We start from the raw sequence: 15,217 nt of genomic DNA, 5'->3' as shown, positions 1-15,217 counted from the left end.
GGAGCCTCTTGCTGCAGGGAGGGGAAGGCAGCAGCGAGCAGGACGCAGCTACCGAGTAGGTGTTGGAAGGAATAATTCCGTGAACATGTGAGAGGCCTGCCCCAGGGACTATACAAAGAAACTAGCAGAGAGTTGGGGAAAATCATTGTGACTGGTTGGAGTGAAAGAAGAGGTGGAAGGTGAAAGGACAGGACCATTTTTAGACACACAGACGTGGCACATCTCACTTGACCCATTCACACACAGGATTGCCCCTTCCCCTTTCCTTAAGAAATTACAGGTAGATTAGTGCTGCTGATGTTTTTATGTACATCTTATGGGATTTGGTAGTGGCTGAAGCTTCAGTAGATGTGTCTAAGTCATGCTCATAAATGGACCCAGATTCTACCCATCTTCCCTAAAAACTGGTATGAGACTTGTCCTAAGCAGACTTTCTGATATGCTAGAAACTATGAGGAATTTAAAATTTATCTGTTACAATGTTACAAAGAGATTGCCAGAAGCTGAAAAATTGAAAGCAAGAGTTTCATTTCAAAAATGCCCTTTGTCCATCAAAAGTTAGAGCAGCAGCTTGGGTCACTGCAGTACAAATGGCCTACAGATTAAATTAAGTTAGAAGATAGACTCCAGTATAAGCCCCTTTTTATAGTTTGAGTTAAAGTCTTTAAATTAAATGCTATGTTTGTCTTAAATAAATAAAACCCTAAAAAATAATTAGGTGGAATACAGGTAGAGGCACACACTTGGTTTTAAATTTTAGGACAATTTAATTAAGTAGCTTTTGGGAATGTGGTATGTGTCCAGTTCAGCAGAAAAAAAGAAGAGAGAGTGTGAGTATACTTTCTCAGTGCAAAGTTACTTGTGGTATAACATTGCTCTTATCTAATTAAACACTATTCTCAGACTCTTGTATCAAACATGAAACTAAATCTCAGTGCAGTAATGTGCAACACACTGAATACCAAAACAATGTTGTTTCAGTATTTTCTTCTGGTAATAATGTACTAATTGGTCTAAAAATACAGGTAGAAAAAAAATTGAGATTTATGTCCAGGAGACATTTTTATAATGAGACAAAGGCAGTGTAATGTTACTTGTTATCGTCTTGCTATTTATTTTGCTCTTTTTAGATCGGCCAGTCTGAAGTTTACCTTATCAGTCCCGACACAAAAAAAGTAGCAATTGAAAAAAGCTTTAAAGAAATATCCTTTTGTTCTCAGGTAAGATTGCATTGTGCTCTTTCTCTCTTTTTTTTCCTTTTTTTTTTAAATCTTGTCCACTTGAGAATGTTCATGTACTCTTCTCTCCAAGCATTTCATATGGATTCTCACTTCAGTGATTTCAGTAATTGCTTATTGACAAGTTGCTAGTTAATCAGTAATTTTGTCAAACCATCATTATTTTCTCATGTTTTGCACTGTAATTCCCGAGATAAAGACTTGCTTCTGTGTGCAGTGGATGAATAATACGAGCTAGAATCAACTCCCTGGTCAGCTCTGGTTCGAGATTTCAGTAGGCAAGATTCACAGCAAATCTGGGATTATCTGAACCATATTTTTCAAGAAGTGATAATGAAAGGAGATAAACAATACATAAGACTTCTCTAAAAATACTTCAAAAATACATTTTTTTTCAAGAGTGTAAGTTGCATGTGAGGCGGTGTGTGTGATGCACTGAGAGCAAGCACGTTTCAGAGCCACCTCATTCACTATTAATCCCTGTTTCTTATGCTGCAGAGTTTTCTTCCCTGTCCTTCTGCATCTCATTTTTGTGGTTCTGACTTTGATTTTGCGTGGGTTATGTGAGGTGGGATTTATCTAATGACTCAACTTCGAGTGGTGATGTTTTGAAAGAGATGCAGCTTACACACGTGAAGATGAAGAATGGCACAGAGCAGGTGACACAGGCATGTGATTCACACTCAGCTACTGCCACGGCCCAGCGGTGTGGGGACAGAAGTGTCACGGTCACAGCAAGGCCATGGGGCAGCTCGGGCAGCTGCCGCACTCCTGCACCAGCAGCTGCACCAACTGCTGGCGGGTCCTCAAGCAGGAGCGGAGGGCTCTCCTTGGAGTGTTCCTCAAATATCAACGTGCAGACTCAAACAGCTGCTGATAAAGACATTTCATAGACCAGTTGCTTTCATTAACTAACCAGTGTCATGACACAGGGATTTGTTTTTCCCTACCTATTTTCCATCCTGCAGGGCATTAGTTGTATTTAGTTTGTCGGTGTACCAGATTTGATTCAGTTTAAGTGAATGGGGAAATTGAATTTAATTCATTAAACTAGGATAGAGTCCTTAGAGAACACTTAATTCCTTTAAAACCTGTTATAGATCATTTTAGTTTAACTCTCTGAGAAATTAACTTGAACTAAGATTATATAAATAAACTTGTATTTATTGAGGAATGGATGATCCTGCTAATTTAACTAGAAATTCACCTTGAATTAAACCAGTGCAATGCTTGTTCATACTGTGAGGCTCGGGTGGGAGTGAGATATGGTATAGCAGGATGTTAATTTTCCCATTTTTTCTTGCACTAGGAACTGTTCTGCACTTGCCTTAACTTGCATACTGCAGGTCTACTCAGTGCATCACAGGCTCTGATCTTAATGATATTGGGGCAAAACTTTTTTTGTTTACAGTAGGTCTATTTACCCATTTTTAAATACAGGGAATATGATTTACTGTTATTTGCTTCTAGCTTTTTGGATTTTTATTTCTTTTTCATAAATGACTTTGTTTTTTAATTTGATGTGAATAGCTTTCATCACTAAATATGCAGGTAGCTATTCTGAAAATTTCAGAGTAAATCTAAGTATTATAGTTTGCATGCTGTCACATCAAGAGCTTTGAAGAGAACTCCCAAATTGCAGAAAAATCTTTATCCCCATTTTTCCTTAGACCATCTCCTTAGCCAGGAGCGAGTTAGCTGTAGACTTTGTGACGTGCCCTGAAGGTCAGCAGATGGTTTGTTCCTCAGAGCAGCGGGAGTGAGATTCTCCTTGAATTCTCCCCTCCTGTCTGAAGAATATGTTGCTGGGCAGGTGTTGGTATTGGGGTACTGAGGGCTTTTCCCTCAAGTATGCACATTTCAGAAGACTTGACAGAACGATCTTAGGGACTCATCTTGATCATACAAGAATTTTAATAATCTTTTCTTGAGGACACTAGAATTAAATTATAAGGGAGAACAGAATCAGTACCCAAATTGGGTATCAGAATGCCTGATCCATCACCGATATACTATAATGGCAGAAAAAAGCGTGTAGCCCAGGGGCACGCATCTGCATTAGCTAATCTGAAACAGCTGAGAGCGTTTGCCACCTCCTGGTACCTCACAGTTTTGTGGCAGGGCCATCATCCCAGCTGGGCTCCCTCCACCATAGCAGTTGGGTTTTCAGGAGAAGAAACGAGCTTTCAGAAGAAGAAAAATGGGCTGTGGGGTTAGAAAGGGGGCCTGGTGTGTTCTGTACGTGTCTGTGAGGTGGGTGATGGTGGGAGAGAGCCTGCAGGTTGCATCAGCCTGTTCTTGCTTTATTACCTACCTGCCTCTAAAAGGCATAACCTGGACACAACGGAGCTGGAGTTGGAGAAGCTGCGGGCTTTACTTGATGTGAATGTGCTTCTGATCTTTTTGTTCTCATGTCATGTTAGTGCCTGATGTTTGTGTAATAAACCCTTTGTGCCTATGTGTAGTTGTCACACTCCTACAAACCAGGTATTTCCATACACGTTAATGTATTTTCCTTCATTCAGCTGGCATGCTCTGAAGGTTTATTGTTAGTATTTCGAACGATAAGACAATATTGTTCAGATTGCCTAAGGATATCTGATGCTATAAAGTGTTCTTTTTTGGGACACCTGGCCATTCTGTTTTATGGAAGTATTCGCATTTTATGGTGAAGTGCTTTTTAAACATTTTTTCTTCATCATAAAAATACAAAGAGAATATTCAGTGATTCTTCCTTTGTTGTCAAGGAAAAGGAAAAAAAAACCCCAAAAAAGTCCTGCTTTCACATCTTTGGATTGTTTAAATTTTGCTGAAATTTCTCTTTTACTGTGATTCAGCATTATGATTTTAGATACAACAGTTTATTGCCTCTCTTTACTTGACTTGTGCCATGACAGCTACAAGGCAGTAAAATGGTGCTGAGTGTAAACAGGCTCTACCACTGTGCATGTAATTCATCATCATAACTTTGGGATTTTTTTACCAAGAAGGGTGCACTGAGAAGACATGCACTGTGATCACCTAACTCCACTCATCTGAAAGCCTTTTCATAAAATAAAAAAATTCCCAGCAATTAAAAAACCGCCTTGGGATTTTACCAGGATGTACTGTTTATCTACTGTTGCAAGTAGATTGTGCCTGAATTTGCCTGCTTTTTAGGAGAAGTAAATGCTTCCATAAGTGATCTGCGAGTAATATATTTAACTGCTTTCACTTTTTAACTACCCAAGCTTTTCTTTAGATGAAAAAAGAAAAAAAATGGCTTCTCTGTTTTTTGCTATTGCTTTGATTTGCTTTTTACAAATGTAAAGCAATTGTTTATTGCTTAAGCAAACAAGACGAAAAACAGAGTGAGCTTTTTACCCTACTATTTCAAATATTGAGTAAAATACATTTTGAATAGTATTTCTTCATCCCTGTAAGTGTTGGATCTAGTATAATTCAGACATTAAACAAACAAACAAACAAACCCCACAACAACAAACCCCACAACTAACAACCTCTCACTTAAGTGAAATTTAAAAGATTCATGAAGTAATAGTTTCTAAAACAAAATAGATTTTTGATGGCCAGATGACTTTAATGTAGCGGAACAGAGATATGTGACCTATATGTAATGCTGCTGGGCCTTCCATGCTTTTGTTATTGGAAAAAATGCAGGTACAAAACACCGAAAGTAAATACGACTGCTTTGTTACTGGTTTTTTTTTGTGCTAGGGAATTAGACATGTGGATCACTTTGGCTTCATCTGCAGAGAGTCTTCAGAAAACGGAGGCTTCCACTTCGTTTGTTACGTGTTTCAGTGTACAGATGAAGCACTGGTAAGTGAAAGAAAAGAAGAGCCTAATAGAATATTAGGCCCTGAAAGTCTTTGGTTGCTTCATGTTGTTTATTTTGCTGAATGTCTTCAAATCCTGCTCCACTCAGAAACACCATTATTTCGTAAATGTAACTAACAAAGCACTCTGCAAAGGAACTTTTCATTTATTCTGAAAGCAGAAGTTAAAATCTCCGTTAAAATCCAATAAAACTTCCTTCCATTGCACGAACTAAATTAGACTGTATGTCTCCTTTTTTGGAAGAAGGTTTTTTTTGTAGTGTACCTGTTAAGACAATCAGGACTACACTACTGTGCTCTAGGTCAGGCTAGTGCCTCACAACAGCAGTAAGCTTTTTTTTATCACAGACAAGAAAAGGTTTCTAGATAGAGGTAGTATCTCATAGACCACAATAATAAAATTGGGTGGCCTGGAAGAGATAGCGCTTCGCAAAGAGTTTTGTCTTGCTTGTATGTTTGTGCGCAGAAATTGCATGGGAAGAGCCTTTCTTTTTAATCCAAACCACATTCCCAAACCAGTGGCAACATCATTCTGTTGTGTTTTTGTTAAGGAAGACAGACAGTCAGTGGAGGAGTGAAAATCTGTTCTTTTGCACTCTTTTCAGGTTGATGAAATCATGATGACGTTGAAACAGGCTTTCACCGCAGCTGCTGTGCAACAGACTTCCAGGGCACAGCCCCAGCTCTGTGAAGGGTGTCCTATGCAAAGTTTGCACAAACTCTGTGAAAAGATAGAAGGTGGGGTTTAAAGAACTTTCTGGTCAAATATTTTTTCTAACAGATTTATTAGGGGACAGTCTTACACGTGGAACTCATAAGGGAATAAATGCTTAAAAAGAGCCTGAGACTTGGGATGGAGGGTTGGAAGCCAGTTTATTTAGAGTTTCATTTAGAGGACTGCAATGTGCAGTTATCTGTAAGGGCATAAGAATTTTCTATCAAAAGTTAAACTCCTTTCTTGTATTTGAGTTGACTTTTTGAAAACTAATTAAGAGTCTAAATATTACTGAATTGCAGCTAGCTTGGCTCTGTTAGCTTTATAAATGCAGACAATTGTAGATGGGGAACTTGTGAAGAATATATGCTGCAATAGCTGTGATCTGCTTCCTATGAATCCACTTAGATACTGGCATTACGTTACCACTAAACATGAACTGAGCACTGAGCTTTTCATATGCTTGTTTGTGGTGTTGATTTATGCTCCTTCATGAAAATGCAGCAGTTAGAATGGTAGTCGTTAATCAGAAAACAAGTTCAAGACACAAAAAACTTCTTTGCATTTCAGCAAATTTCACAGTTATGTTTTGTTCATTTAAGCGATGTCTGGGGTGAATAAAGGGCAACAACAGCTTGTCAGAGCACGTGACAGTAGCTTATTGGACTAAAACCAATCTAGTATTAATTTGATGAAACTGGAGAACTTCCAAAACTACTTTTCACTCTGTTTTAGACTTCAGCTAGCAATGATTTTTGAGAAATTTCTTGAAGGCAAATGATTCTTAATGCCTTTATTCATGCCATATGGTTAATCATAGCGTCTGCATCTGAAAAAGTGCCATGATCAGAAACTGAAGTACAAAATACTGTTGATGGTTTGCTGTTTTTCCACAGAAAATAGAGGAAAGGAATTTAATCCAGGATGAGAGCAGAAAAAAAGTAATCTGAACAAGAGGGTAGTCTGCCTTAGACTGTCAGTGAATGTTTTCAGTAAGAGGCAAAGCAAGAACTTCACTAACATGCAGTAAATTTACTCTTTTTCAGAAGAGGCCCAGGCATACAAATTGGAAAAAAATCAAGGGAAATTATATTCATACCACAAGCAAAATCCAAGCAGTACTGCGTAAAACACCAGCAATGCAGTCTGCTAAAATGCAGTAGATTGTGGGTTTATTTTATCTTGTGTGATAATGGAATCGTCAGCTAAGAGTATAATCCTGGTCTGTGCTCAGTAAATCTCCTCGTTGCAGAGTTCATGTCCCTCATTTTAAAGACATGAGTTCAGTAGTAGCTTTAAATTAACCTAGAGTTCTTTCTAGTGCCCTGTTATGCAATCAATGCAAAGGGTCAGCTCAAATAACTGACGAGCTTTGGCTTAAATTGTGTGCATATTTATGTGATTGATTAATTCTGACAAATTTGACCCTGGCATTTGTTCTTTTTTTGTTCCTCTTGGTAGGATTACACCCCTCTAAGACCAAACTAGAACTACAAAAGCATCTAACAACACTAAATAGCCAGGAGCAGGCCTCTGTTTTTGAAGAGGTTAAGGTAAGCTCTTTGTTTCGTACAAAATTTTAAAGCAATTGATGGATTTTGCTAACATCAGCGTGAAACACCAAACTTATTTTCATTTTTTTGTAAATTATTCATTATCTTTATTTAGTAGACTGTTAATCACCTTGTGCTTTAATTTCAATATTATTTTTCTAGGGCAGTTAAAAGCTTTGTCTTTTGATGAAAATGGCTTACTATACTAATTTTTCTTTCCCTGATACTGCTTGTTTTCCATGAAAATATTGACTTCTCCCTTAGTAAAACTGCACACATTTTTTGTGGAGGAAGGCAGTAATTTGTACTGTGAGAACATTCAACTGTTGCTTTGACCAAAAAAATTACTGTAACATTCCCAGATCAGAAAATGTCCTGCCTAAAATTTATCATAGAACTGAATACTTGTCAAACTAACTAAAAAAGCTCAACTTTCTATCTTCTGAATGAAATCTATTTTAGCATGGAGGAAAACATAGCTGGATTTCAGACAGATGATCAACATTGTAGGAAATGTTATTGTGCTTGGCACACTACTGAAGATTAGGAAATTTCAGACTTTTAAAAAAATCGTGTTTCCTTCCTCTCTTGAGTCATTTCAGTTTCTTTGTGTGTTTCCATGTGCCAGTTTATCATCCAGTACCAAATTTGGAAGTTGTTCTGTGGGAGCGATTCCATGAGCTAAGTAATTTCTTAGTGTACAGCAGCTAGCTGGTACTGTTGCCTTTTAGTAGTCTGCACACATTTTAACAGTCTAAAGCTTGTAGTAGTCACAAGAAACTGTTAATTGCTTCTGGTGAGAGTCTGCAAACAATTAACTTGGTGAAACCAAGGGTAAAGTACATCTCTGCTGCCCATCTTTATCAGCTGATTTGTTGAGTTGGACTGCCTGAAGCTTTAGTTGTCACATTCTTACAGCTCCATATGTTGTAACCATGATCTGCATTTTTAGATAACTGTCTTTCTAAGGATATTTTGATTAATCTGATGTGCTACCTTGGCATTAGCTAATTCATACTGTATCCTCTGCATTGCATCAATAGGCTTAAGGCAGCGTATCCTTTTCAAAAGTTTGGTTTCTGGGATTAAATTCTATAATAAATTGTTTCAAAAACTTTTTCTCTTACAATAATTCAGATCTAAATAGAATGCAGCAGAGACAAATATGTTCACCTTGTGCACTAAGTTTTAAAAGATCTGTGTCATTTTCCACAAACGAAGTGTCCAGTGAGAAGGATTTCTAGGGGAAGGGTTGTACTTCATCCAGGGATACCTTATAACAGCTTTCTAGCACCTAAAGGAGACCTACAAGGAAGATGGAGAGGGACTTTTTACAAGGGCTTGTAGTGATAGGACAAGGGGTAATGGCTTTAAACTGAAAGAGGGTAGTTTGAGATTAGATATAAGGAAGAAATTCTTCACCGTGAGGGTGGTGAGGCACTGGAACAGGCTTCCAGAGAAGCTGTGGATGCCCCATCCCTGGAAGTGTTCAAGGCCAGGCTGGGCAGAGCTTTGAGCAACCTGGTCTGGTGGAAGGTGTCCCTGCCCATGGCAGGGTTGGAACTAGAGGGTCTCTAAGGTCCCTCCCAACCCAAACCATTCTATGATCGTAACTGCAAGGCAGTGCTTCATGTGTGCTACAAACTCCGAACTACAGTATTTTGGGGGTTGTGGCATCAAAGTCAAATTGGCAAAAGTATTTTTTAAAGTTTGTATTTGCTTATGGCAATTTGATACCTCTACAGTTGTCCTTTATCTTTCATGTGAATTCTGTCATGGATGAAGTGAGGTCTTTTTTCTGGCTGTGTTGATGCTTTGCTTGGGACACTGGTGTCCTCTGGTGGACTGGAGTGGTAGCGTTAACTAAGTTAAAACTTGTTCTTACACTAACGATGTATTGACACTGACAAAATGAGAAAAGTAAATATTTGCTAACTGTTCTACGAATGTATAGTTACTGTGCTTGTGGTGTTTTCAATTAAAGAAATTAAGACCAAGAAATGAGCAAAAAGAGAATGAGTTGGTTATCTCTGTTTTGAGAAACATGTATGAAGAAAAACAGAAGGATCATGTTCATGTTGGAGAAGCAAAACAGGTAAGTAATCGTTCAGTTTTAGTTCATATAAAGAGGATGCAGGAAAATGTCTTCCACTGCATTTTTATATCTTTCCAAAGGCAAATTTCCATCACTGGTATTTTGGAACTTCACACTGTAGGCCCAAGTGAACACTGGTTTTGCTTATGACTCATAGGCTGTCGTGCACCAAAACAGACATATCTCAGATTTTGAGGTATTCAGGACAGTCTGATTTCAGGCCTAGGAGACAGAGATGCAGACAAGGTAGACCACTACTTTGGTTGTTTCTTTCTTCTCACTACAATGACAATTCAATGTATGTGAGGGAATATATAATGAATTTGCAATTGTGCTCCTCCAACCTGTGACATTTGCCATCCTGCTGTCTGTGTGAGTCAGTGTCCTGAGGACACGTTGAATTTGTTCCTTGATAAAGATGATTGCATTTACTCAATAGCTGGAAGTTATTTCTTGTGTGCAAACCACCATTTGAAGTGACGTCAAGGAGCAGTAGCTGAGGAGGATTGCTGCAGAAACAGCAGCAGAGACTGTCATCCCCTTCCAAAGAGCTGAGCTGCCTTTCGTTCTGCATCAGGTTGCATCAGGGCTGTTTAACTGGCTATTTTTACAGGACAGTTAGAAACAGGATTAATTATTTTGGATGTCTTGGTGACTGAGACACCTTGAGGAGGTCTGTATTTAAAAGACGATCAGCACCCATTCTCTGGAAACTTCCAGTTCCGATTATTTGACCCTTTAAAAAATCTTGGCTGTCCCACCACTGCTGGCCAGTAGTTCCATTGTGATGACTGCTGTTGGCCATTTGTGATATCAACTAGCAAATGAATACATGGAGAGTGATTAGACCTCTGAAGAAACTGGGGAAATAGCAGCAAGACTTCATGTACTATTTGTTCACTCCATTAATCTCTTCTCCTTTTATGGCTTACTGGCTAATTATTGAACTCCCTGAGGAAGCAGGAAGAAAACTTTGCATATTTTGTTCTCTGATTTCTTGTCTTGGGCATCTCGCTAGAACTATGTTTTCAAGAAAAAAGCATTGTCGTTGTGTCATGACAGGAAGAAACATTGCCTGATGTCCTCCATCATCATACCTGAAATGTTTTATTTGATCTAATGCCAGCTGATTATCAAATAGTTGTCAGTCACAAATGGCTTGGAAATAGGAATATACAAAACAAGATAATATCTTAATGTGTCTTCAGTGTGATTTGAAAATTCCTAAGGCCAGCTGCAGTCTGTTAGTTCAGTTCCTGGATCCAAAATTGGTTAATCTGACATTTGCAAAGATGCCAGTCCTTTAAGAACAGAGTTGACTTGCCCTCAGTCCTTCATTTGTCTTATCATAACATTTTATATGTACCCCGATAATTTATCTCCAAAGCTGTGTAATAGCAGATACCTTTGAACATGTACTCTGACAGTGTTATTTGTCACGGCAATCATTAACCCATGACATCCTGTTGTGCCTGCTCCCTTCTTTTCTGCATAGGTATTCACTTCCTTGCTTTTCATCACTTTTTTTTTTTTTTAATTTAAATCAGGAAAGGAAAAAATGAAATTTGATACTAGTACATGGGTTTTATTTAACAAAAATTACATTGAAAATAAGTGTCTTTTCTTAAGAACGTAATAGCATGCAGCATCTGATTTGCCCTTTGAGGATGAGCGAAGGTAAAAAGAAAATACAGAAGCCTGTAACTTTGTTATACAGGAAATAGGATGCTTTAAAATCCACACAGGGCTGTTTGGTGATGCTGTGCTCTTCGACTCCCCACGTACTAATAGTTACATAGATCAAGCATTCAGAACTCTAAAATTAGGGCCAAGTAGAACGGGCTATGGTGCCTGACAGCCTTAAGATGAACATCCAAAAATAACACTGAAAACTGTGCCCTGGTTTCTATTGCAGGTGTTAGCTTTGGATGGTAATATTTGTATTGTAGTGTCATTTTTATATTCAATACACTAGTCTCACAAGCACTGAATACGGACTGAAGTGTTTATTTAAAAAGCAAAATTCTCAGTAGACTGTTAGCTTTAATTTGGAAGTGTTTCTACTGGTGAATATATTTCTGGCCCTTAGAAAGCCCCATTTGAATGGAGACACTTGAGAGTTCTTGTTGATTACGAGCTTCACCAATTTTGATTAATGTCTTGGCTGAAGAAAAATAAATCCATGAGAAATCTGTAATCTGTTACACTTAAACATTTAGAATTTGTACAGTTGTACTTTGGCATTAAAGAAAATTTGTCCACATAGCCAAAAATCCCTATCAAAATGGCAATTCTTCTGAAGGATGCTACTACACTCAGCATGTTTCCTCTAAGAAATTTCCTGGTCTTATGTTAGGATAGTTTGTTAAACTTCAATACAAGTATCAGTAGAGAAAAAGGCATGAAAAGCCAAGGACACCAGGAGAAAGTATTGATTGAGGTTACAGAAGTGTTCAGACTGTTCCCTGAGATTCTGCTCCAGGTCATTGAGTATTTCACATTTATGTTTTTAAACACTTGCAGACTTCACAGCCCCCTGCTGAGAATGCCGTCAATGAGGTGCCCAGCAGTGCTCCCAGATTCAGATTAGATATGTTAAAGAACAAAGCAAAAAGATCTCTGACAGAATCATTTGAAAGTATTTTATCACGTGTAAGTATCTTCATGTTTATTGCCTCTGAACGTAATTTAATTGTTTTATTTATTGGAATGATAGAAATGTCATATTTGTTATCCTTCCAGGTTGTAGCCAAGTGGTTATTAAAGGCACAGTGACAAAAATATTTGAGTGTACATGGTGGAAGGAGACAAAAGAAAGCATGCCTTTGGTAGAGAGAATACCAAATCCTGGAAGAAGTGAACTAATTGCTTGATAGGAAATAGTGTATATAGGCATTTCAAAAAATTAATATGAAGTTGAGCATGAGAACTTATGAAAAGTAACCATTGTTTTATTTCTCTTTCAGATTTAGAAAATTTTAAAAGTAATTATAGTTGTTCACTTCTCTTTACTTAGAAGGAAATTATTAGGGAACTGACTAAGCATTCCTAATGAGATAGTATTTATTAGTGACACAGAACTGATGAATCTGAACTTCTGAATGCTAGAGATTCTGTGAAGGCAAGGAGTGTAAAGAGCTTCAGAAGACACTAAGAATATGAAGGCATTTATGCAATATGACATCAGGCAAAAATTCTTTGTAATAGATGGCCTTTTCGTTTCTTTGTATCTTGGAAAGAAGTACCTAGTGTGAAAATTTCATGTTTGGAATACAGAAGGTACTTTAACAGTAGTTATAGCACATGTGTGCAATATGTGATTATGTACATATCATGGAAAGCATATAACTGTCCATGAGAATTCCTTAATTCCACAGGATCCTTTAAAATGTCAGTGACTGTCCTGAATGAAGCCTCTGTTTCTCACAGGGGCTAAGGCTATTCTTAGGCATTGCAGGAAATTAAATGTGAAACCGTCTTTGAAAATTATAGATTCTGACTATTGTATATAAATCTCTTTTTGGTATGCCTCATACATTATAATCTTGACTGCGGGTGTGCTTTATCTCTACAGGGCAGTAAAGCCAGAGGTCCTCTGGACAGTGCTGGTGCTGGGGATTTGGAGACCTCCATGTCCAGTACTGTAAGCACCACAAGTAAAGTGAGTAAAGCCTGGAGTGAATGTACATATTTAGAAACTTCAGATAATATTCCCTGAAACAACTAGTCAGATGTGAAATGCAGTTACCAGTTGCTCATATAACTGTACTGTTCCAACATCTTGCGTTTTGTTTTGATTATTTTTTGGGAGTAGGCAAACTAACTGATTGTGTGTGAAAAGAAAGAAACCACAGAATAGCCAAACAGTTTGATAAAAACAGTATCACCGAGTAGAGGGGGTAGTTGCGTCCTTTTCTTCCTGCCTGTAAGAGTCCTGCTGCCACTTGCCGATCCGTAGGTTGTGCCTTTATCCCTGTGCCAAGTCCCTTCTGAGGATGACAGGGCTGCTTTCATTGCAGGCAGCCTCTTGGATCAGCCACTGCCTTTCCTTTTTTTTTTTTCTTTTTCCTGCCAGCTTGAAGCAATATTTAAGTTTTTTAGAATTATCAAGTTGGTTACTCAAATCATTTTTCATATGTATAACATGCTCTAATGTATATGAGTCCTCTGAGGGACAACTTGAAAAAAGTAATTTTGCAATTTACTCTGGTAACAGAGATTCAGGCTAAGAAATAGCAGTCACCTGTCAGTACAATGGTAATATGTAAGATGCTGTTATCTGTGGAGTTTCACTGGAGATTTCTATACTTTTTGACAAGATGAGACTTCCAGTAAATCTGTGTTACTCTTCTCCAGATGTTTGAAGTTGCTTTCAGGCCTTTAATTCTGTTCCCTGTCTTATAAAAAAAGAGCAGTATGATTTGGGCTCCGTTTAGAATTTTAGAATCATTTCGGTTGGAAGAGACCCTCAGGATCATCGAGTCCAACCATAACCTAACTCCAGCACTAAACCAGGTCCCTAAGAACCTCGTCTAAACACCTTTTAAACACCTCCAGGGATGGGGACTCCACCACTTCCCTGGGCAGCCTGTTCCAATGCCTGACAACCCTTTCCATGAAGAATTTTTTCCTAATATCCAATCTAAACCTCCCCTGGTGCAACTTGAGGCCATTTCCTCATGTCCTATCACTTGCTACTTGAGAGGAGAGACCAACACCCTCCATGCCACAACCTCCTTTCAGGTAGTTGTAGACAGTGATAAGGTTTCCCCTCAGCCTCCTTTTCTCCAGGCTAAACAGCCCCAGCTCCCTGAGCCGCTCCTCATCAGACTTGTGCTCCAGGCCCCTCACCAGCTTCATCGCCTCCTCTGCACTCTCTCTAGTACCTCAATGTCCTTCTTATGATGAGGGGTCCAAAACTGAACACAGGATTCAAGGTGGGGCCTCACCAGTGCCGAGTACAGGGGCACAATCACTTCTCTAGTCCTGCTGGCCACACTATTCCTGATACAAGCCAGGGTGCTGTTGGCCTTTCAGGCCACCTGGGCACACTGCTGGCTCATGTTCAGCTAGCTGTCGATCAACACCCCCAGATCCCTCTCTGCCAGGCAGCTTTCCAGCCACTCTTCCCTGAGCCTGTAGCGCTGCCTGGGGTGGTTGTGACCCAAGTGCAGGACCCGGCATTTGGCCTGTATTTAGTCCCCTCATCCAGATAATTGATAACGAGATTAAACAGAACTGACCCCAATACTGAGCCCTGGGGAACACCACTTGTGACTGGCCGCCAACTGAATTTGGCTCCGTTCAGCACAACTCTTTGGGCCCAGCCCTCCAGCCAGTTCTTTACCCAGCAAATTGGCTGGAGGGCCAGGCCCAAAGAGTTTTGAATTGTACTGTATATAAACATACACTTTGTATTTATGTATCTTATGTATCTTATTGTGTGAGTCTATATATGTGAAATAAAATATTACACAACATCATGTGAATCTTGCAACAATGTGCAGCAAAACAAAAGCAATAATTACCATGTTGCTAATCCTAATCTGGTTGGTTTAGCCCTGCAAGGTACATACTGTGAATGCAGGATTGTATTAATAAGAAACATAAAACTAAAACGAGAGGTGGAATAATTTCCCCTTTTGTGTGGTTAGAAAGCTTTTAATCTGAATAAAACAATATAAACAAAGAGCGCAAACGAAGGCAATCTTCTTCCCTGGAGGCAGCATAGCACTCTGCGGGTTTGGATACAGATATGGATTCTGCTCTAGTGCCTG

The 15,217-nt window shown here is 38.8% G+C and overlaps 1 protein-coding gene across 10 annotated transcripts in view; it reads left to right on the top strand.

The window, feature by feature from the left end:
• The window catches only part of TBC1D1 (TBC1 domain family member 1), a 108,634-nt gene that overhangs the window by 53,510 nt on the left and 39,907 nt on the right, over window positions 1-15,217 (top strand). For all 10 annotated transcript variants that reach the window (XM_065633491.1, XM_065633492.1, XM_065633487.1 and 7 more), the window contains 7 exons: window positions 1,131-1,220; window positions 4,956-5,060; window positions 5,683-5,815; window positions 7,254-7,345; window positions 9,330-9,440; window positions 11,964-12,092; window positions 13,015-13,101. In XM_065633491.1, coding sequence (XP_065489563.1) covers window positions 1,131-1,220; window positions 4,956-5,060; window positions 5,683-5,815; window positions 7,254-7,345; window positions 9,330-9,440; window positions 11,964-12,092; window positions 13,015-13,101 — 747 coding nt within the window. The remainder of the gene's footprint in view (window positions 1-1,130; window positions 1,221-4,955; window positions 5,061-5,682; window positions 5,816-7,253; window positions 7,346-9,329; window positions 9,441-11,963; window positions 12,093-13,014; window positions 13,102-15,217) is intronic.

The sequence above is a fragment of the Caloenas nicobarica genome, chromosome 4 (genome assembly GCF_036013445.1).
Source record: "Caloenas nicobarica isolate bCalNic1 chromosome 4, bCalNic1.hap1, whole genome shotgun sequence".
Classification (NCBI taxonomy): Eukaryota; Metazoa; Chordata; class Aves; order Columbiformes; family Columbidae; genus Caloenas; species Caloenas nicobarica.
The sequence above is the reverse complement of the archived record's forward strand: the minus strand, read 5'-3'. Positions and strand labels throughout refer to the sequence as shown.